Source organism: Panthera pardus, unplaced genomic scaffold, assembly GCF_024362965.1.
Source record: "Panthera pardus isolate Hobbes unplaced genomic scaffold, ASM2436296v1 HiC_scaffold_16, whole genome shotgun sequence".
In the NCBI taxonomy this organism is placed as follows: domain Eukaryota; kingdom Metazoa; phylum Chordata; class Mammalia; order Carnivora; family Felidae; genus Panthera; species Panthera pardus.
Window position 1 is genome coordinate 67,279,769 of NW_026526721.1, and position 23,846 is coordinate 67,303,614.

General features: G+C 41.1%; 2 protein-coding genes across 3 annotated transcripts in view; both read left to right on the forward strand.

Moving 5' to 3' along the window:
• The window catches only part of CASR (calcium sensing receptor), a 77,946-nt gene that overhangs the window by 16,222 nt on the left and 37,878 nt on the right, over window positions 1-23,846 (forward strand). The window lies entirely within an intron of this gene.
• Window positions 2,832-3,420, forward strand: LOC109266473 (60S ribosomal protein L37-like). The gene has a single exon (XM_053903437.1). The coding sequence runs from the start codon at window positions 3,049-3,051 to the stop codon at window positions 3,355-3,357; it is 309 nt and encodes a 102-aa protein (XP_053759412.1). The 5' UTR covers window positions 2,832-3,048; the 3' UTR covers window positions 3,358-3,420.

Sequence of the window (23,846 nt, forward strand, 5' to 3'; positions counted from 1 at the left end):
GTAATTATACTAATGTTTTTATTAGGATTTGTATTGGTTTTATTAATATTCTGTTTACAAAGTTATCTAGAATTTTTTCCATAAGGAAACAGTCCATAATTTCTGTTACTATTAATGCATGGTTTTGAAGAATGAGAGTGATTTTTTTAAATGCCTATATTATATCAAAAACATCTGTATCCCTAAACAATAGTTTAATTTGCATTGTTTTGAATTTTGTATTTGTACAAATGGAATCATGCTGTTTGCATTCTTCAATGTGCATTTTTAAAAATATTGTATTTGTTAAATAATCCATGTTAATGACTATAGCTCTGGTTCCATTTTCACTGCTGTACAGAATTTCACTCTGAGTGTGCCAAAGCTTATCTATTCTCCTGTAGATCAGCAATTGGTATTTGAAATTTTCTGATGTTATTTTTTAAATGTTATTATAAACAGTTTTGTACATGATTCCTTGGCACATATACAAGAGTCTCTAGGGCATTCTACCTAGGGATAAAAGTGCTAGGCTCAGAGTATGCACATCTTCATGTTTACTAGGTAATGTGACATGAATCTCCAAAGTAATTTTACCAATTGAAACTTCAATCATTAGTGTATGACAGTTCTCCTTTATCCACATCCTTGCCAACAATTGAGTTGTTGCCAAATTGTTCTGGTTTTAACTTGATTACCAATGTATATGTGCTTGTCTATTCGTATTTCTCTGAAATGCCCGTTCATGTCTTTTACCCATTGCTTTGACATTGGGAGGTTTCTATTTTTTCTTTCAATAGGAATGCTGTATATTCTAGATACTACTCCTTTTTCAGTTACATTGCTACAACTATCCCCTTTCTGTTTGCAGCCTGTCTTTTCCCTTTTAGGATTTTTTTTTTTTTTGATCTTTTCATTAACAGTTCTTAGTTTAATGTAATTGAATTTGTCACCTTTTATTATTTGTGCTTTTTAAAACTTGTTTAAGAAATCTTTCCATACTTGGGGTTATAAGACATTTTATATTTTCTTCTGAATTTTTTTGTGTGAACCATAAACTTTGATTAATGGAAAATAGAATGCCTTGCTAATGGAAATCTTGTCTTAAAAATGGCAGAGAAGAACACATTTATTTTTTTAAAGTAAATTCACATTGTATTGGGCTGCAACATGATGGCAGGATTTGCTTTTGTTTCAAAAGATTCCCTAAGTTCAAGGTAACTCTGTTGAGATTCAACAGTACATCTGCCGACCTGGAAACTGGGAGTGAGTGGAGTTTAGTAGCGGCAGGTGAAGTGGGGGTACAGGTAGGGGTGGGGATAGAGGTGGGGGTGTGGGACTCTGCTGCCCCCGGTCCTTTGCCTGTCACCTTTAAATCTTCAAACCATTGCAGTTGATTTTTGTGCATGATCTGAGTAGAGATCCAAATTCACTTCCCCCACATGGTTAACCAGCTGTCTCAAAACTGTTGAGGCAAAGTCCACTCTTTCTCCCACCAATACAACACCATGTCAATTATCAAGGTTCTGTGTATTCATGAGTCTCTTTCTGTGTTCTCTGCTCTTTACTATTTGTCTTCCCTGCCATTATCAACTATCTCAGTTATTCCAGCATAATATTGTTTTGGCAGCTGATAGGGTAAGCCTCCCTTCCATTTTCTTCTTCTTCAGAAATATTGAATATTCTAGGCCTTTGTTCATCCACATAAGTTATAGAAGCAGTTTGTCAAGGTGTGTGCATACAACACACACACACACACACACACACACACACACACACACACACACACACCTGATGGCAAGTGTATACATACACATATCTGCTGAGATTTTTATTAGAATTGTAGTGTTTCTATAGATCAATTTGGGAAGAATTGACATGATAACAATATGGAGTCTTCTGTGAACAGAGATATCAATTTATTTAGATTGTCTTCAGTGTCTTTCACTAATGTGAAGTTCTCTCCAAAAAGAAATCTTATACATATTTAGTTCATTCTCTTCTTGAGAAACTTACTTTTTTCTATTATAAATAGTATCTATTTACAAAATATATATTTCTGTTAATGATGATTAATAGAAATGCAATTGACTTTTACCTACTACATATCTGGAAACTTTGGTAAATTCTCTTATTAATTCTAATTATTTTTATGTAGATTCTAAAATTATCTTGTCTATAATTAATGATAATTTTATTTTTCTTTTCTAAACCTTATACTTTTGATACCTTCCTATCACTAAATTGTCTAAAACCTCTGGGAAAATGTGAAAGAGAAATGATGATGGGGCATTCTTGTCTTGTTCCTGATTTTGAAAGGAGGGCTTTTAACATTTCATCATTACATATAGTGTTTGGCATCTCTAGTGACTGAGCTGCCTTATATTTTGGAGCACACTTTTCTCATGCTTGATTGGAAAGAGCTCAAGTCAAGTTTAGCCTTGGAGCAAGAGGCAAAATCATATGCCTTAGATCTAGATTACTTAGGCTAGTGTAGTAGAGAAGAAGGATTTTCTATGTGGCCCACTAGAATTTGACACTGGGGTTTGGGGCCACAGCCCCAGCTAATATTCTCTGTAGATACATTTTCCTCCAAAACCTTGAAGTCAGGATTTGAGTAGTTTTGAGTCCCAGCCAAAACCACCTCCTAATGCAATGAGTGGGTATCAGAATCACACATTGGTGGGCCCTAACCCAGAGTTTATGACTCAGAGTCCCTGGGGTAGGGACTGATAATTTGCATTTCTTTTTTTTTAACTTTTTAAAATGTTTTGTTTATTTTCGAGAGAGAGACAGAGTGCAAGCAGGGAGGGGCAGAGAGAGAGGGAGACACAGAATCTGAAGTAGGCTCTAGGCTCTGAGCTGTCAGCACAGAGCCCAATGCAGGGCTTGAACTCATGAACTATGAGATCATGACCTGAGCTGAAGTCAGACACTTAACTGACTGAGCCACCCAGGCACCCTGAGAATTTGCATTTCTAAGAAGTTCCCAGGTGATGCTGATACTGCTGGTCCCAGAACCACACTTTGAAAACTAGTCTTCTTTTTGGTCTCCACCATGGAAACAATATGATGAAGGGGATGTCATCATTTGAAAAGCATTGCAATAAGATGCATGCATTGTGCTGCTGCTGTGGCTCTAAGTCCTACTACCTTCAGAAATTGACCTGTGGCAAATGTGTCTATCTTGCCAAGCAGAAGAGAAAGTATAACTGGAGTGGCAGAGCTAAAAGACGAAATACCCCTGGGACTGGTCAAAAGAGGCACCCAAAAATTGTGTGCCGCAGATTCAGAGATGGATTCTGTGAAGGAACAACACCTAAACCCAAGAGGGTGGCTGTTGCAGCATCCAGTTCATCTGAAGGATTCAATGATTAGTCACAAGATAAGTGTTCTGGTTTGAAAGAAAGAAAGAAAGAAAGAAAGAAAGAAAGAAAGAAAGAAAGAAAGAAAGAAAGAAACGCTGCCCTAACCAGCTCCTTAAAACATCCCAACAGTGACAATCCAGAGACAAGGAAACAAAATTATTAAAGTGCCTGAGGGGTGCCTGGGTGGCTCAGTTGGTTGAGCATCTATCTGACTTCAGCTCAGGACATGATCTCACGGTTCATGTGTTCAAGCCCTGTGTCAGGCTCTGTGCTGATAGCTCAGAGCCTGGAGCCTGCTTCAGATTCTGTGTCTCCCTCTCTCTCTCCCCTGCCCCACTCATTCTCTCTCTCTCAAAATAAATAAATAAATATAAAAAAAAAAAAAAAGTGCCTGAGAAGGAAGGAGGGAGACTGCAACCATGAGTACCATCCCTGGAGGATGACAGATGGCCACTCCAAACATGGAAGAAATGAAAGAGGGAAACACAGGAGGAAATGGGAGATTTGGGACAGAACATGAAAGGAACTCATGGGAAAGTATGAAGGGAGACCACAAACAAGCAAATAAATCAGGTGGGGCTGATTATTCAGTCTGCATCCAACAAAGGACATGGAGGGGAAAGATGACAGTGAGACCTGCATAGCTTTTAGGAGGGGCAGTGACAGGATGGCAATTTAAGTGACAATTCATTGCTAAGATCTGTTCCCCACAGAGATGGGCCTCTGCCAAGTAAGACAGTAAGTGCTGGGTAAATCAGAAGCCCAAGCCCCAGGAAGTAACAAACTTAATGCAAGTTTCCTATTAAGCAGATAAACTGGATTTATTCTTAAAGTAGATAAGAAAAGGGAAGTACTGCAAGAGTACAAGCCTTAAAGTCATGTTCATCTTTTCAGGAGCTGCAGTCCCTGCCAGACACTTTTACATGGGCTCAGGGCCAGTGAAGTGGCAGGGGTGGAACATGGAGAATCACGTTAAGGAAGAAGTTGAATCACATTGCCCTAATGGAGGGAAAGCAATACCAGAGGTTCCAGGGAGAACCAAAGACTAACTCTGCACATAGTAATGAGATCAGAGGATGCTTCTGATACTGGGTTTTTACTCATCTATGGTGTAAATTGGCAACTGCTAAAAAATAAGAAGAGTGCAAGGTCTCCATTCCCTTCTCATGCCTGCTGCCTGCCAACTTCCTGTCAAGAGCTAGCCGGCTGTCTGGACATCATGTCTTAATGCTGTCTCTAGCTTTGATAGTTAGTGTGTAATACAGCAGAGTTGGAAGGAACCATAGAGGTGGTCCTCACCTGTTGGGCCTATACAGCAAGAGTGATTAGCCAGAAGTCAACCTAGGTAACAGCATTCATTTATTTTATTTTACGTGTTTGTCATTAGGACTGTTTGATTCAATTTACTGACACATTAAAACATATAAATCAGTATCCCTATATTTACCCTATAAAATCTGAAAAGCCTTGGATATATGTAGCATGTTGCCTCTAGGTAAACTCAAGTAGCTTCATATGTGTATGTGTATAGAAAACATGGAGAATTACACCCCTATGAAGGGTTTTGATTCCAAATTAGCTACAAACAGTTTTTAAGCAAATTGCTTCATTATTCTGTGATTCACTACTCTCGTGAGGCTAGAAGTAAAAGTACTTTAAGTTCCAAGAAAGAAAGGTACAGTATAAATTCAACATAGTTCTTAGAATTGTAGATTCTTCCAGTGGGACATGCAAATCACCCGTCCACACTCACCTACGGCCCTCCACTTCCCTCACACCTGGTCATCCAGCCTCTTTCTGAATACTTTTACACCCTCACTTTGGGAGGCCTGTATTTCCATTGTTGCATAGTCTTAATTGTTGTAACAGGAAACTTTTCTCATGCTTTTGAAAACCTAGTACGTTGCTATACAGTTTTGATAGGAAATTCTTTTTTACATCACGTTAAAATCTGGCTGCCTTGAATTTCTGCCTGTCTGTCCAGTCCTATTCTTGGTCCCACTGAGAAAAAAACCTAAGACCTCTTTCAGCATCCTGAGGACTCCAATCATGTCCCAACTAAGAGTTCTTTTCTCCTGACAAACTATCACAGTTCATTCCCACAAATGTTTCCTCCTCATAGCTTCATTTTCAAGCTTTCATTGTCCTGTCTGCCTTCTCTAGACATGAACTAGCTTATCTGGATCCCTTTCTTTAATATTGAAATATATATACCTGGACATCATACGACATAAGAAGTCTAGGCCAAGGATGGGTATGATAGTGTTCTTGGTCCTCCTGGTCCTTGTTAACAAACCACTGCTTTAGTAGTCACCTGACCCTGGGGCCCATATATTGCCTATAGGCATTATAGACACCTTTCTATCTTTTTTCTTACTATTTGGGTATAGTTGTTAAGCCAGTATCAAAAACACCTATCTAAATTACTCAAATCAACATTCGTTTTTATGTGCCAATTTGACAACCATAGCAAAGAGAGGTCAAAGATAATTTAAGACAACTTGCACAAGCTGGTTCTTGACTATTTCAGCTGTGGTTTCTAAGAGGTACAAGCCCCCCACATGAAGATATCTTTCTATTTTCTTCCGTGTGCTTGTTCCACTTGACCAAATTCTGCCAATTATCCTGGACCTATATCAGTGCACTGTCTACCCACATTTAGCTCCTCAACACTTGACCCTGTGTTATCCTCTCTTTTTGAAAACTCCAAGGTGACCTTTGGAAGTACTTGCATTTTTGTTGCTGTTGTATACTATTTCCTTATCCCTTTGTCCTTCTGATCTTTCATTTGCCAGATTCTTTAATTTGCTCTTTTAGCAAATTACTTTATGATTCTGTTGTCTTTATTATACTTTATGACTCTGCTGTCTTTTTTCTACCTACAGTATCTACTTGAAGATTCTTTAGAGAATCTTTAATGGAGAATATCCATTTTGCTCATTAAAGTCTGCAATTTGTGCTGGCCTCTGGAAAAAATAAAAGCTTTCTTTCCTCAGAACATCTATTGTAGCTTTATGGTATCTTAAAAGGGGGTATGGACAGGCAGTTTCAGAGCTGGAAGAGAACCAAGTTCTCCAGTCTATCACTTGGATGACTCAGACAAGAGGATGCAGACACAACCTTACTGTTCTTAGTTCAAAATGTTAAAAAATCCCAAGGAGAGAGTGGACTGGGTAGGAGGGATGGGAATGGACCCAGAACATCAAGATCATCTTATGACATAGGCAGAACACATTGAAGTCCCAACTCTAGCCCTACAGAGAAAGATATACTACTATTCAGGTAAATTCAGTTGTCATTCACTTTGTACTTAGATTGTACAGGAATGCTTTACAGTCTAGATTCTAATGGTGAGACATTAGCCAAATAAAATCTCTCTTGGCTGCTAAGGACTTCTTGGAATGAAAGTAACAAGGAAAAGGCCATGTCCCCTAACTGGACACGTGGCAATGGGGCAGTGAGACCAATTCCTTGTTTGAAAGCACCCATAGCACAGTATTTTTTCATTGACTGGATTAAGGGTCACAACAAAAGCCCATGATAAATTACTTGCTTTTCTTTAGAGTCATTTATTAACCTCAGGAGTGTGGAATGCATCACCAAGAGACTAATCTGTGCCACTGGAAGGACATTAACCAGAGTTTTCTGGACCACTAAGGGGGAGGGTAGAAGAAAGGAAGCAGTAGTTTTATCATTGCCTTGGCTATTCTCCAAAATATGGCTGCCTCACTACTCGGAATAACAGATGGAAAGAGAGTCTTTGCCCACACATATGAGAAAGCTGAGCCATGCCATGATTGTGGCCTTCTGCCTCCAGGAGTGAACCAAGGGCACAACTGTACAGATGGGCTATGGATGAGGCATAAAATGACTTACTAATTTATTTTAAATCAACACACCGGTGTGTGCACAGCCAAATGAGTGTTGTCTCCTTTTAAGTAAAGCACCTTGAAAGGCTTTCCATATATTGGATGACACTTCTGTTGCTCAAAAGATCAAAAGATAGTTGGGGGGTTCAGTGCAGGAAAACACATGCCCACACAAGTGACAATCATTGATATCTACAAGTCAAAATTACTTACTGTTAATATTCTGCAATATTTGCTTCCAACATTTTTCTGTAAGAAATCTGTTCCTATTGTTTCTCATTAAAGCAAAACATGGCTGGGAGGCCTGGGTGGCTCAGTCATTTGAGCATCTGACTCTTGATTTTGGCTTAGGTCATGATCTCACAGTTCGTGAGTTCAAGCCTGGCATCAGGCTTATGTTGACAGTGCAAAGCCTGCTTGGCATTCTCTGTCTCCCTCTCTCACTCTGCCCCTCCCCCACGCATGTACATATGCTATCTCTCTCTTTCTCTCAAAAACAAATAAATAAACATTAAAAATAAATAAATATTAAAGCAAAACACAGTTTATTATAGAGATTTCAAGTAAGGCAGAAAAGAACAAAAATTAAAAGGCTTTTAAACAGCCAAAAGTCCATCATTAATATTTGGTGGATAATCCAGCCATTTCTCTATATTTCCCATTCTTTTGAATATCATCAGTTTTGACAAAGTGTCCACCTTTGAGGAAGGATTTGACTTTTGGAAATAGGTCAAAGTTGCTAAGAGCCAGCTAAGTCTGGCAAATAAGGTAATGATTAAGCTGAGTGACAAGAGTTTGGTGCCAAGTCAGGTGTAATTGGTTTTCTTGGACAGCTCAGAAATTGGCTCTATGAGAGGCACCCATGTCAGATGTGCTCTGAACTCCAACAAGAGCTGCCCTCAAGGGGCTGTCTCTGAAGGATGTGTGCATGGGATGGCAGAAACCTTGGGAACCATAACCTCCGGAACTAAGCTAGGACTGTGTCCCTTGAGAGCTGTGGGCCTCCATCAGGTCCTTACCCTTGAGGAGCCTCTGTTTGCTCATCTTAATGGGATGTTCATAATGTCTACTTTTCATGAGCTGTTACGAGAATCAAACTAGGTCACAGACACGAAAGCACTTTTGTAAACTGTCAAGCCCTATACAAATGTAAGGCACTGTTATTTAAGTATGTTTGTCAAATTAATCTTGTTTCTTGATGGGCACACCTCCTACAGTCACTCTATGGACAGCCACATCATCAAAGCATAAGTGGATAGAACTACTCTCTCCCTTTCTAGTTTCCTTGGGCTGCAGGTTTATCCCTTCAAGGATGCCTTGCCCTTGACCTCATGATCATTTTACCTGATTTTTCCAATACCGGAGTGTGGGCAAGGGAATGGGTGGGGCATAGTTTGAATCACCACCACTGGCATTTCTCCCTTTCAGTAGCCTAGGGGAAGGGGGTAGTGATGATCTCAGTCTGGGGTCTCTGTTTTGGAATTTTAAAAGGATCTGGTCAATTTAATATTTACCTGAAAGGTTTTTTTGACATTGTCTTTCAGAAAATAAGGGAATCTGAGAACAGTTAGGAGTTCCCATGATGCATTAAAAAGGGCTAGAAAAATTAGAAACTATAGTTACCTCATCTACGAAAATGGCAATAATAACTGTACCATCCTAATAGGTGGTTGGGAGGACTAACTTTCAGACACTAGTACAGTCTGGCACATAAAAAGTGCTCAATAAATGTTAACTAGTATTTTTGATGTTCTTATTAATACAAAAATTGAAATGTATAGACTCCGTAAGTTATAAAGATGTCAGTGTATATACTATCAGCAACTTTTGGCAGATGAAAGAGTGCCTCATCAATAATGAGCTAATGTTACTCACATATAATTTATAGATTTAATTTCACCATTTGGAATTTTGTTTTTTAATTTATATTCATTCATTCAACATATATTTATGTATTTACTACATATAAGGCATTATGCCATCCACTGGAGATATAACAGTGAACCAAACAGACATAACCCTTATCCCCATAGAGCTTACTATGAAGGCAACAAGCCATAAACAAATAATTTAACAAATAGGAAATAAGTGTCCTATTAGAACTTGTTTTAAGTGCAATGATGGGAAAGTATAATTCTATGTAGCCGAGTGGACCCAATCTTGTGTGGATGAAAGGAGGGTTCAGGGAGTTTTCTTAAGTACATGACATGTGAGCTGAGATCCAAATAATGAACAGGACTTGTGTAGCAAAGAATGGGGAGGAGCAGATTCGCAGTGGATAAACAGATGCAAAGGTCTTGCGGCTGGAAGAAACAGAGCATGGTCACATCTGGAATAATGAGAATAAAGGTTGTAGAGAAGAAAATGAGGTTGGGAGCTCAGGGCCTTGCAGACCACCATAAGAACTGTGGTCTTGACCTTCACAGCAAAGGAAGCCAATGAAGTGATTTAAGCAAGAACATGAAATGACTAAATTTCTGTATTCAAAGATCACTCCCACTGCAAGGAGAAGAATGGATTGGAGGAGAGCCCAACTGAATGCAGGGGTGCAATGTGAGAAGCCATTACAGCAAGCCACGTGAGGGTTGATGGCAGCTTCACCTAGGGTGGTAGTGGTGGAGCTGGAAAGAAGTGGAAAAAATCAAGAGTTAATTAAGAGCAAAATCTACAGCATCTCATGATGAACTGGATGTAGAAGGTAGGAAAGGAGCGGGGGTATAAATAACCTACTCATTCATTCATCATAAATATGTACTGAGCCCCTACAAAATTTTAGACACTATGCTAATTCCTGAGGATTCAGCTGTGAACAAGAGAGACAGGTCCCTACCTTCAAGGAGTTACAATCTAGATTTGGAGCTAGAGAGTCGATAATAAGCAAACAGATAAACAATCACATGTTTGCATTTGCAAATTACAATTACATGTTTCAGAGTGGGTGATTATAGATATAAGTGCTATGAAGAAAAAACAGACAGGGATACCAGACAAATGGGGTGAGGGCAACTTTTGACAGAGTAGTCAGGAAAGACTTACCTATGGAAGTGACATTTAAGGTCAGATCAGAGGATGAGAAGGAGGCAGCCGGGAGAAAAGCATTCCAGGTAGAGGTAACACCAAGGCCAAAGAGCTTGCTGTGTTGCAGGAACAGGTAAGAAATTAGGGTGATTAAAAATAATAAACAAAGGGAGAGTCATACAAAATGGGGATGAAGAAGCAGATCACTTTTGGTGTTTAAAAGATTAACTGCTATATGAAAAATGGGGGGAAACTGATTATTTTAGAGTAAGAGTGAAAACAGGGAGACCAGATAGGAGACTGTCATTCAGGTATAGAAAATGATGGCTTGGGGTGGGGGCATCTGGGTGGCTCAGTTTGTTAAGGGTCCAACTCTTGATTTCAGCTCAGGTCATGATCTCACAGTTGTGGGATCAAACCCCACATTGGGCTCTGTGCTGACAGTGTGGAGCCTGGGATGATCTCTCTCCTTCTCTCTCTGCCCCTCCACCCCTCAAAATAAATAAATAAACTTAGAAAAAAAAGAAAATGATGGCTTGGACTGGGGGTGTGAACCAAGGAGAAGTAGACAGATATGAGGTGGACAGATGCATTTTATAGATAAATCCAACTAGCTTCATTTAAGATTCAAATGGCCCCAAAAGCAGTGAGGGCTTGATTCAGCTGCAGAAGTTGTCAGCATGATGTAACCCACCTATAGAAACAGGATCTTCAATTCATCTCCTGAGTCCATACAAGCATAAGGCTGCAGTTGTCCAAGCTCCAGAAGAGCAGGTTGTTGGCATTAGGGACAGCCACCATGGATCGGGGATCAGAGACCAAAACTGACACCAGGGTAACTGGGATCAGGGATCACCAAGACTAAGGTCACCAAAGTCATAGCAGACCAAAATGAAGGGGGAATCTGTTGAGCTAGGTCTGTACAAGCGGGGCCTTCCTGGAGCCAAAAGTGGGAACTAGTTCAAACCCTGGGTTAGGGTTGGGCCAACCATGAAGGTTAGAGTGACAAAGACACCAGTCAAAAGTTAGAGGGATGAAGATGTACCACCTATCACACAAGTTTGATGACGCATTTAGTGGATAATTCAGACATCTGAGATCTACTGTAGAATCCCAAATACTACAGTTTCCATGTTGTTCAGCTTCTTGTGATTTAGACAAGAGGAGTTCCTGCCTTACAGACTTGGTTTGATCTAGAGTGTGAGGCTTTGGGCAGCCTCACTAGAAACATACTTGCCTTCCTACTCCCATTCTCTGTTTCTCTGCCATGTCAACAACATTATGCACATGAAGTAAAATATTCAGAATTCTGTGACAAGTGTCATCCCAGTGCTGCCATACTGCTATATCTGCATGTACATATGCATATATGCATATGTAACAGCTGGGGCAGCTGAGTAATAGCAATGTCAAGGTGCATTAACCTTCAGGGCAATAAGTGTCTCCATGCTTGCTCTCAAGTTAAAGAATAAGCAAAACTAATTTAGAGTGATAGAATCAAATTGGGGGGTATAATTCTGAGAAGGCATGAGGGAGTCTTCTGGTGTGCTGGGAATGTTCTATGTCTTGATCTGGATGGTGTTTGTATGGATGTTGTGCATTTGTAAGAATTCATCAGGTTGTAGTTTCATGATTTGTGAACTTTATTATATGTAAGTTATGCCTCAACAAAAATGTTTTTATTAAAAAGAGAAATAGGAGAGATACCTGATCCCAAGGCAAACAAGACAAAAGAAGGATGGTCCATTCTGGTATCAATCACAGGGAGCAGCAATGCACCTCCTCCCAGAGCTTGTTTGCATCTGACTACTCCTTCTTGCTCTGCTTCCAGTCTCAATCCCCAGCCAATGCTAATGCTACCAAGCAACATGTAGAAAGTTTGGCAAGTTATGACAATAAGTCTGATCCAGGGAAGTGTAAGATAGTACTGATGATTTCCAACTATTGGGAATCCGGTGTGACACAGACTGAAATTTTCACGGGAAATATAGAGCAGCATCCCTGTTCGTCATCATGAGTATCCCTGACAATCACAGCTAAATACGAATAAATAAATCGTATTACATCAAGGATTTTCAGCACCATGAACTTGAAATCCAGGAGAAGAGAGAAAAAATAAGAATAAGAAAATTAACAGCATGAGCGGCACCTGGGTGGCTCAGTCAGTTAAGCATCTGAGTCTTGATTTCAGCTCAGGTCACAATCTCACCTTTCATGGATTTAAGCACTGCATCAGACTCCACACTCATGCATGGGGACTGCCTGGAATTCTCTCTCTCCCTGTCCACCCTTCCCCCGTTCACACACAAGCATGTGCATTCTCTCCCTCCCCCCTCAAAATAAATTAAAAATAAATAAAATTAACAGAATGAAACTATATTTTTCTTATCTTTCAACTTTATTTACTATGTCCTTTTCTTGGAGATTCTACCATGCATATTAGGCTATTAAAAGCACTGATAAGTCCTACGGTTAACAAACATGTTTACTTTTATTTCACACAATGTTTATATTTGACCAAGAACACTTTAGGAAATTGTACTCTAAGGCTACCATTTATGTTTTTCCCCCTCATTCCCTTCCTTGGAGAATCATTAAGCCTCACTGTTCCAGCTACCATATTGGTGCTAAAATTTTTCCTGTCTTAGATCCAACCCAGCCTCCCTACCCAAGCTTTAGGATCTCTCTACCCACAGCAAATTTTCACCTAGATGGTCCACATGGGGCAGAATGGGGATCTAACAGGGGTTCAGAGAGAACTCTGAATTCATTAATCTTTCATGCAATGCATATGAAGAATTAACCTGGTAGTATGGAAGAAGCTGTATTCCTGAAGTTTTTATTAAGCCACCTTGAGAACTGAACCCTGAACTCAATGAATCTTAACAAACAACTATGGCAAATATAAAATAGGTTTTACTCACCTCTCTCTTATTTGTCATTTAACTCCCATCTTCTCCCACTTCATTTTTTTTAAATTAATTTATTTATTTATTTGCTTATTTTTTAGACAGAGACAGTGCAAGAGGGGCAGAGAGAGAGGGGGAGAGAGAATCTTCAGCAGGCTCATCTCAGGGCCCTGAGATCATGACCTGAACCAAAATCAAGAGTCAGATACTTAACCAACTGAGCCACCCAGGAGCCCCTCCCACTTCCTTTTCGATCCATTAAGCTATCCATTTTCCACACAACCACCTGAATCCACAGCTATTCAAACCCCTCCTTTCTGCCACAGGCACATTAACTGAGAATTCTATGAGAAAGGGAGAACTGGGCTGGCCACTTTCTTCTAGGACTGAAGTTGTGTTGGTCTTTTTCTGAGACAGCCTCCAAAAGACAATATCATTATTTCAGAAAAGATTCTACACAGTGAAGTAATGGAGACTGAAAGAGGCCCTTGGGAAGACCCATGACCCGCTGGGGATAAAAACAATTCACTTTGTCTCAACCCTTGGTTTCTCATTAGCTAAGTAATTCCCTTTAAAGTCCCCACTAGCTCTAATAGCCCACGTACACAGGGTGTGTGCATAAAGTGCCCGGCAGCTTGCCCACACCACTCGCCCATGAGAGATTCAGGAAGCAGAACTGAGCTTCTGATGGGCACATTACTGCATCATTTCTTAAAGCAAACAAAACTTTTTCTAATGGCATCTAAATAACTCTCTGGCCAGGTCAATATGGCTACTTCAAAGTAACAAGTCCTTATTATGTATTTATTTTGCGCAGAGTGTGTCTCTGGTCTTATCAATACCCCCTAGAAGAGCCTAGGACCTTGGGACGCGATCCCCCAAACCCAGCCGAGGCACGCAGGGGCAGCCTTTTGCATGGGTCGCCTTCGTGGAGCAGAAAAGTCCAAAGGCGGTGACCCCTCGCCCGAGGCCGGCGCCCAAGGCCATTAGAAGGCCTCTCCCTTAGCTCCACGCACTACAAGTCAAAACAACCTCTCTTCCCTGCTGACGCCACGGCCAGGCAGGGCTGGAAATCGATCTGCGATCTTTCTGCTCCAGCACAGCCGGTACCCTGGCTGATGCGGGCGCGTGGGCGCTCGGGCGGAATGACGGTGGGCTGCGCCAGAGCGGCCGGCCGGGGGCTGCTGACGGCGGAGAAAGGAGCCCGCTTCCCCTAAGGGCATCCTCTCACTGCCCCTCCCGCCACCCAGTCCCCCAGACAGTTGCTCACCTGTAGAAGGCTAGGGGAGGGGACAGTGGCCACTTCTAAGCCCAGCCCTCTACTGAGGCTCCGCCTGCAGGACTCACCAAACCTTTGCTGCCCAACTCAGAAAACCTTACAGATAAAGAGACCAAAGCCCAGAGAAGAGCAACAGCTGGTCCTGAGGGCGAGTGGCAGAGCAGAGACTAAACTATGGTCTCCTGATCCCTCCTAGGCGTCTGTCTCCAACAGTTTTTTTCAGCCAAGGAGCTTCTTTCTTGGTTTCTTCACAAACACGCTTCCAAGTTGTTGCAAAGACCTATCAGGCTGATACATAAAGATCAGGGATTTGCACTTTGAAACCTGAAACCCATCTCTCCCTGTGGAATCTTGAGACGACCTTCCTTGCTTGCTTTCTTTGCCATCGACTCGACTCGGACTTTTTGCAGCTCTCTCAGTGTCATCATCTGGCCTGTGGTCACCTTGGAGACATCAGAAAATGTCCTGATCGTGATCCCATGGTAGGAGTGTGCCATACAGCTAATATCCACCCTGTGGACAGGATGCTAACTGCACCTCTAATCTAGCTAGTTGGGTGGCTTGCCTGGCTTTCTGCCCCAGGCCTCTCTCATTATCAAACACTTGTTTGAAGGTAGCCATGCTGTGGGTGAGCTAAACCAGGTATATTCTGGGACCAGAGAAAAACAGCAAAGTGACCTTTCTCATCAAAGACGCGGGAGGGAGGGCATCTCTATCATGTTAAGAACTAATGTTTATCGAACTAGGCTCTGTGATATGTTCTTACAAGATTATTTTAATGTAATCCCCACAGCAACCCCACCATTGTTATATTCCTGTGTTATAGATGCAGAAACAAAAGCACAGAAATTACAACTTGCCCCAACTCACCAACTAGTCAAAGCAGAGATTGGAACCCTGGCTTCTTCCAGAACCTGTGCCTTCAACTGCTATGCCCTGTTCCATCTCATGATGGAATAAACATTTTGATATTATGGGAAAGGACGGTTTATGGAGAATAAGGAAATTTAGCTTCCATTTTTGCTCTGCCTCTCCACAGAGGTAACAGAGATATACTTCTCCACAGAGAGAAAAACCTCAAATCATATAACCTTGCTTTTCAGGTATATGAAACACCTGCAACAAATAGAATTACGTGCAGATGTGCATTTTTCTGGGAAGAGCAGCCATAGTTTTCATCAGCACGTCAGAGAGATCCATTTACATAAGCTGTCTGGACTATCTCATCTTTATAGTATTTTTCATGACAAACAGCCTACTCTAATTGTCTTCTAACATTTTACATAATGATGCAATAGCAGCTTCAGACTCTGGGACCCATCTCTGGTTCAGGGATGTGAAGGGCTCCCAGCTGCATGCTGGCCTTTCCAGCACACCCGCATGTCCAGATAGTGATCACAGGAAGGACGACATTGGGGTGGAATCATCAAATTCATCCTCCACCTACTTGCAACACCTCAGCATTTTTGCTTTACTGTTGTATTTTTTACTTGCAATCAGACTTTACTTGCAATCAGACTTTACCTGCAATCAGACTTTATATAAAGGCACACAGAAAAGATTTCAGAATGCTTTTTTCTATTGTTCTATAAAAAGAATTCTAGCCGCAGAACCTCCACCAGGCTTGGGGTAAAGTGTCCGTTCATTATCGAGTACCTGCTATGTCCAGAGCATACTGCAGTGAAAGAGATAGACCAGATCCCTGCCTGCCTGGACACTCAGAGGGACTGGCAGGGAAATGCCAGGAAGATACAGAGAGCACTAGGAAGAGCAAGGCCTAGAGAGTCCGAAGGGGCTTCCTTGAGAGGTGATGGGATTTGAGCCAACCCTGAAGGGTGAGTAGGAATGAAGAAAGCCAGAAGTGCAGGTCAGAGGCGTTGAAGAGCATTCCAAGCAGAGAAAACAGCTTGTGGGAAGGGCCTGAGACAATTAAGAACGTGGCCTGTTGGAGGAAGTGAAGGCAGACTGGATGGAGCACAGGAAGAGGGAGAGAGGTGTAGGCTCTCCCTACACCTACAGGTGAGGCTGCTGAAGGAGTTAGGGTCAGGGTATTCAGGGCTTCTGGAGTCAAGAAACCTGGGTCCCAGTACCAGCTGTGTGATGCTCTGTGTGAGACACAGTACTAACTGGCTGTGTGATATTGGCAAGGCAGGCAACATCTCTGATCTTCCATTTCCTTAACTTAAACATTCGAAGTTTGAACTAGCTGGTTTCTAAAGTCCTTTCTGGCTCCACTATCCTGTGATCTTGTGACTTTAAGGAAAGTGAAAAAGAGTGAGGCAATGAGTAACTGATCTGTGAGAAAGAGAAAAATGGCTCCCGATACCTGGGAGCTGGGTGGGTGTTTTCATGCTGAATATATGCAATTTCATAGAACATCACCATCAAACAAGGCCACTCTGCGACTGTGATGGACACTCCACAATCATGTCTGAGCACAGATAAAAACAAAACAAAACAAAACGTTAACATTATCCAAACCACAAAAATGACCAAACATTTCCCTGTCCTGGCTCAGATTACTACTGCTTCTTTACCAATTACAGCTTCAGCCTCACTCTAGTCTTCCTTCCTTTTGGATAAGAGTCACTAAGATGCCCAATCATAGAATGACCCCTGCTTCCTGGCAGCATCCCAAGCCCTGCTTCCTTAAACCCTCTGCAAAATCCCCTCACACAAGCTTCAGCCCTGTAGTCCTTTCTACCACCTTCTCTGAGATGACCCACAGTTCTGCTTCTCTGAAATAAGTAACAAACCTAACTTGCCCAACCACAAGGCTGTTCCTCCAGAAGAGCCAGGACTAGGGCCAGCCATAACAAGCAGTGCCTCTCACATTCTGCACCCTAGGTGCTTCCCTTTCCCCTGTCCTGGTGGTGCTTGGCTAAAAGGCATTGACATAAGCCCCCTCCTCTTCTGATGTTCTCTAATCTAATGTCAGGAGCCCTTATCCGAGCCTCAGAGTGGTGGGAAGTGGAGCTATGAAGTGGAGGGGGAGAAGAAAATGAGGGAAATGCAAGAGGACAAGTTCACCAGAGAATTTACATCCATCCAATGATAAGGGAGCAGAATTAAAATGATCACCAAACATTTCTTCCTCACTTGAAGTGCTGGGCTTCCTCCCGTCAGGCCTACACCTCACCCAGATCATGCATGGGCTAGATGGGAGGTAGTGGTTTTTCTGTTTCCCAACCAAACCACACCAATCATACTCTTTCTTAAGGTCATCTTCACAGGAAGGTAACTGGTTCCCAGGGAACTGACTCATTTGGCAGTATCAAAGTGGGTAGAAATGGTTGCTGCTGGTGATTCAGCTTCTCAGCTTGGACTTCCCATCTTTAAAGTTTTTTCACTGGGGTAATCCCCACCACACAACCCACTCCATTCTCTTCATGTGAGAAAATGGTAAACAAACAAGACCCCTGATGCCTCCTGAGTCAGATGGCAACCAAGGGGAAGAAGTGACCTGTTTCTCTGGCCACAAAACAGGCTGTTGGACCCATCCCTCTAATCAGAAAGGCTGACGGAATCAGCTTCTTTTAATCTGCAGAAACCATTGTGCACACCAGGCACATAGCTATTCCCAAAGCTGTTGGCATACAGTCACAATAAAGGCAGAGTTTTCTCTGTGTTCAGTTTAATTCAGGGGTCAACAAACTTTCTGTGTAAAGGATCAAATAGTAAATATTTTAGGCTTTGTAGGCCCATCTGCCCTTGTAGCATAAAACCAACCACAGATAATATTCAAATTAATAGGCATGCCTATTATTTCAATGGAGTGTTTACAAAAATGGGTGGGCCAAATCTGGCCATAGTTTGCCCCCTGGTCTACTATAGTCAGCGCATGGGCATAGCTAAATAGCAACAGGAATAGTAACCTTTACCATAACTTTTAAAAGAGTTTATTTCTCATCAGAGGGATTGGAAGAAGTCTTAAAAACCAGTTCGGAAACTTCTGACACACACACACACACACACACACACACACACACACACACACACAGCAAAAGAGGAAGAGAAGAGAGAAACAATCAAAATAAGAAAATAGGATTTCATTTCAGAAGAGGAATAGAGGGGAGCACCTGGATGGCTCAGTTGTGGTTTGTGAGTTCGAGCCCCACATCAAGCTCTGTGCTGACAGCTCAAGTCTGGAGCTTGCTTCAGATTCTGGGTCTCCTTCTCTCTCTCTACTCTTCCCCCGCTCACGCTCTGTCTCTCTCTCTCTCTCTCAAAAATAAATAAACATTAAAGAATTTTTTTTTAAAAAAAAGAAGAGGAATGGAGGAATCAACGTGGTAAGAGTTCTTTGTTAGGCCTCTGTGGCCTCCTCTTATCCAGACCATGTCTTCAGAAGCCATTCACAGGCTCAGGAACAGGCAGAGAGACACTGAGAGTGCACTGGATAGCTACAGATTGCAGAATGTTCAGGGTTATTCCAGCTCCTGAAGGAGAGGCCTTTCTGAGCCCCAGAAGGGCTGCCAGAGAAAGAAGGGAACAGGAGGTACTGGACAGAAGAGATTTGTGAAAGTGACTTCTAATGGTCACATGTAAACAGGATCCTGGACCTTATTATCTGGAGATAATCCACTGGTTGTGAAGCATATATATCCATTTGGCAAATTTGAAAGGGGAATTTAATAATGAAAGATATAAGTTTAAAAATAGAACTCCCAAGTTTCTTCCAGAGAAAGGTAGAAGAGAATGATCACCGGATAGGTAAATCCCCTCCATCTGGCTGGGAGAGAAGACGAAAAGTGGCCAATCTGTGGTTAATGGCCATTTTCTCTGATTCTACAAATCATGCATACTGATTATGGATTCTGAAAGTTACCCTAGCTACAGAGCAATGATTTCTGAACTATGTTTCCTGGTATATACTGGTGTGATTGGATGTTAAGAATTATTGCATGAGAAAGATTTCAGAAAAACCGAAGAAAAAATTGACATTGACAGGAAACTATTGTGTATGTGTTCCAATGCATTTCTAATTTGCTAGATTATGCTTGGGGAAAAAAAAACTATAGTGTTGGGAAAAAAGGTTCATTTTAAAACTATTCCTAGGAAATAGACTTTTCAGGGCCAGGAACAGACTCTACTAGCCTATACCAGTGCAGATAAAAAAGAGTTGTTGTGATAGTCCAGAAGTGGTTCTCAAACTTGAGTATACATGGCTTGTATTTAATATATACCACAGATTGCCGGGCCCCACCCCCCAAAGTATCTAACCCAGTAGGTCAGGGTGGAATATAAAAATTTGTATTTCTTAAGCCATACAGAGAAAGACAGATACCATATGGTTTCCCTCTTATGTGGATCCTGAGAAACTTAACAGAAACACATTGGGGAGGGGAAGGGGAAAAAACAAAAGAGAGGTTAGAGTGGGAGACAGCCAAAGCATAAGAGACTCTTAAAAACTGAGAACAAACTGAGGGCTGATGGGGGGTGAGAGGGAGGGGAGGGTGGGTGATGGGTATTGAAGAGGGCATCTTTTGGGATGAGCACTGGGTGTTGTATGGAAACCAATTTGACAATAAATTTCATATATTTTTTAAAAATGTAGATTTCAGGATTCCACCCTCAGTATTTTGGGACAGGGCCCAGGAATCTGCATTTTTGGCAAAAAAAAATTGTATTTCTAACAGGTTCCAGGTGATGCTACTCCTGCTGGTAGTGGTGGTCCAGGGACCTCATTTTGAGACCCACTGCCCTACATCCTGCCCAGTTCCTGACAGATATAAGACCCACTATTCAATAACATTACATTTCTGCTTGAGGTTTACTACATTGGAGGGAATCAATTAGATGGGTTTCCAGCATGTGAGATGAGGGTATGTTGGATAATCTGCTTCAAAGTCAGGTTTATGGAAACATAAATAGCTTTATTTGGGGAAGATTTCCTTACTTTGAGATAGTCCTCCTCCAGAACAGCTCCAGGTGTCCAATGGAGAGTCTTCTCATAGGGGCAACTGTTCCAGCATTTATTTTTTAAATTATAATTTGTGATTCTCCACCAAGTGCAAAGTTGGAGAGGTCAGTTATTTCCTGACATTTCTTACCAGGGGGACATACATGGTCCTTCAAAAATGGGAACAAAATTCAAAATGAATTTAACAGGGGGCCATAATTCTTGAGAAATAAAATTCACCTTGAACAGCTACAATGTGATATATCTGGACATTTTAAAAAATACAAATATACATTCTGAAAGGACTGTGAAAACAAATGCATATCAGAAAAACAAGGAGAACCTGGATGACCAGAATGTTAATATGAGTCAGCCTAATTATGGTGTATGGACAAAAGCCAACAAATATGTCCTGAGATCTGTCACAAAAGGGCTGGGACACAATGCCTCTCACCCTCTAGTCAGTCTCAAGCATGGTCCCGTTTTTTGTTAGCATACACTAAAAAATGGCATGAAGAAGTTAGAAAAAGCTCACAGAATAGTAACATATATCTCTAGAAAAATATGAACTAGGCCTATGCAAAAAGGTTTAAAAGAAATTTGGGTTGTTAAGCTTGGAAAAATGAAGGCAACTCTCTTGTACCTTTACATGAATTAGAGTTTTCTGCCTCTAGTCTTTTGCTGCAGTGATAAGTTAAGCAAAATGAAATGGCCCTAATTTTTAAAATTCATGTGATTTTAGTTAACATTGAGAAAAAACAGAATGATAATGTCATTCTGGTATTCATGGTATGTCATTTTTGGCCTTGGATTTTGCAAAGAGTTAGTAGCAGTTGGGAATTTCATAGAACTCTTCCATGATTCTTGCATAGAGCAAACTTGAAGGAAAGAACTGCCATATCATTGAAAGAGCCCAAATATCCATAAATGGGGAAGTGCATGAATAAACTGTGACATATTCACACAATGGGCTATTACACAGCAGTCAACATGATGAGCCACAGTAACACATATTATAGATGAATCTTATTAATATAATTTTAAATAAGTCTCAGAAGATTACATACAATATGATGCCCTTTGATAAAGTTTAAAACAACTAAAAAAGAATTCATGCTTCTTGGGAATACAGGTAAATACAAAATAACCACATAAAAAGAAAGCAAGAAATGATTACAGTGAAAAAGACTGGCAATATCACAGGTGGGTAGGGATATGGATCAGTGGAAATTCTCATATACTTCTGGGTGGAAAGATAAATTGATTACAACCATTTGAAAAACTTTTTGGTAATTGTCTACTTAAGCTAAACATACACAAACTGACCCAACAATTCCACTTCAGGCATGTACTCAACATATTTTACCAAAAGACGTGTTCAAGAATGTTCACAGCAGCACTATTTATTAAAACCTCAAACTCTTCATTAATGGGGAAATGGATGGGGGACCTGGGTGACTCAGTCAGTTGGGCATCCGACTTCAGCTTAGGTCATGATCTCAAGGTTCACGAGTTTGAGCCCCGTGTTGGGCTCTGTGCTGACAGCTCAAAGCCTGGAGCCTGCTTCAGATTCTGTGTTTCCCTCTCTGTCTGCCCCTCCCCACTCATATTCTCTCTCTCTCTCTCTCTCTCTCTCTCTCTCTCTCTCTCTCTCTCTCAAAAACAAATAAACATTTGGGGCGCCTGGGTGGTTCAATCCGTTGGGCGTCCAACTTCGCCTCAGGTCATGATCTCACGGTTCGCAAGTTCGAGCCCCACATCAGGCTCTGTGCTGACAGCCCGGAGCCTGAAGCTTGCTTCAGATTCTGTGTCTCCCTCTCTCTCTGCTCCTTGCCAGCGCTCTCTCTCTCTCTCTCTCTCTCAAAAATAAACATTGAAAAAATTAAAAATAAATAAATAAACATTACCAAAAAATTAACAGGGAAATGGATAAATAACATGTGATATAATCACATATAAACTATACAACAGTGAGAAAAAACAATGTTTACACAAAACAATATAGATGAATCTTGCAAACACAACGTTGGAAAAAAAGAAGCCAGACACAAAAGAGTATATACTACCTAATTCCATATATATAAAGTTCAAAAACATGGAAAATGTGTGATTTGTGATGGTAAAGGTCAGGCTACTGGTTACCTTTGTTGAGGATAATAAGTGAGAGGAGATGTGAGTAGGGCCTCTGGGGTTCTGGTTCTATATCTTAATCTACTTTCTTGGATGCTGGTTTCATGGATGTGTTTTCATTCACTTATGATTTGTGTATATGTCTGATGTCTTGTATTACAATTAAAAGTTTAAGAGACAGAGAAGAGAAAAGAAGGAGGTAAAAATTTTATTGAAAAAGAATGGAAGATATGAAGAAGTATCCATAAACATATTTTTCAAGATATCTTTTGAAGTATATATAGTATGACTAGATAGTAAAATCATTTTTGCAGTGTTTTTCCTTCATGTTTAATGTTTATGTCTATAGCCATCCTTTTATTTTTTTATTTGAGAGAGAGAGAGTGTGTGTGTGTGAGTGTGCAAGTGGAGGAGAGGGCCAGAGGAGGGTTAAGAGAGAGAATATCTCAAGCAGCTTCCACACCCAGTGCAGAGCCCAACACGGGGCTCAATCCAACGACCCTGGGATCACGACCCAAGCCAAAATCAAGAGTCAGATGCTCAACCGACTGAGTCACCCAGGCACCTCTATAGCCACCTTTTAAATAACATTTTACAATAACATCTTTTCTGATTTTTAAAAAATTATATATTTTTTGTTAATTTCAAAAACAAAAAGCAAAATAAGGAAGACATACACAATTCCATCATAGATCTAATCACTCAATATTTTGATGTGTATCCTCCCAGTCTTTACCATGATTTTTTAAATTTGGGGGGGGGGCCTGGGTGCTTCAGTCAGGAGAGTGTCCATCTCTCGATTTTGGTTCAGGTCATGATCCCAGGGTTGTGGGATGGAGCCCCATACTGGGCTCCACTCTGAGCATGGAGCCTGCTTGAGATTCTCTCTCCCCACTGAACCTTTTCCCTACTCGCACATGCTCTTGCACATGCTCTCTCTCCCTAAAAATTTAAAAATAAAATATTTTATTTTATTTTTTAAAATATTGAGTTGATGCCTTTTTTAAAGTTTGTTTGTTTTGAGAAAGAGGGAGCACGAGTGGGGGAAAGGCAGAGAAAGAAGGAGATAGAGGATCCCAAGCAGGCTCTACACTGTCAGCACAGAGCCCAATGCAGGGCTCAAACTCACGAACCGTGAGATCATGACTTGAGCTAAAATCAAGAACCCGACACCTAACCAACTGACCACCCAGGTGCCCCTAAAAAAAGGTATTTTTAAAGCAGGGGTTGGAGGGGTAGAGAGGAAAGCAAAGAAATGATAAACATGTGGTTCATGATAATGGTTTTTTTGGTGAGAGAGAAGCAGGAGCATAAGGTGCAAGGGGAACCTTCGGGTAGGGTACTACTGATGTTCTTTGTTTGGGATGCTTGTTTGTTATTTAAAATAGCTTA

Coding starts and splice junctions, on each gene's coding strand:
- LOC109266473 (XM_053903437.1), top strand. CDS start 3,049: ATGATGAAGGGGATGTCATCATTTGAAAAGCATTGCAATAAGATGCAT.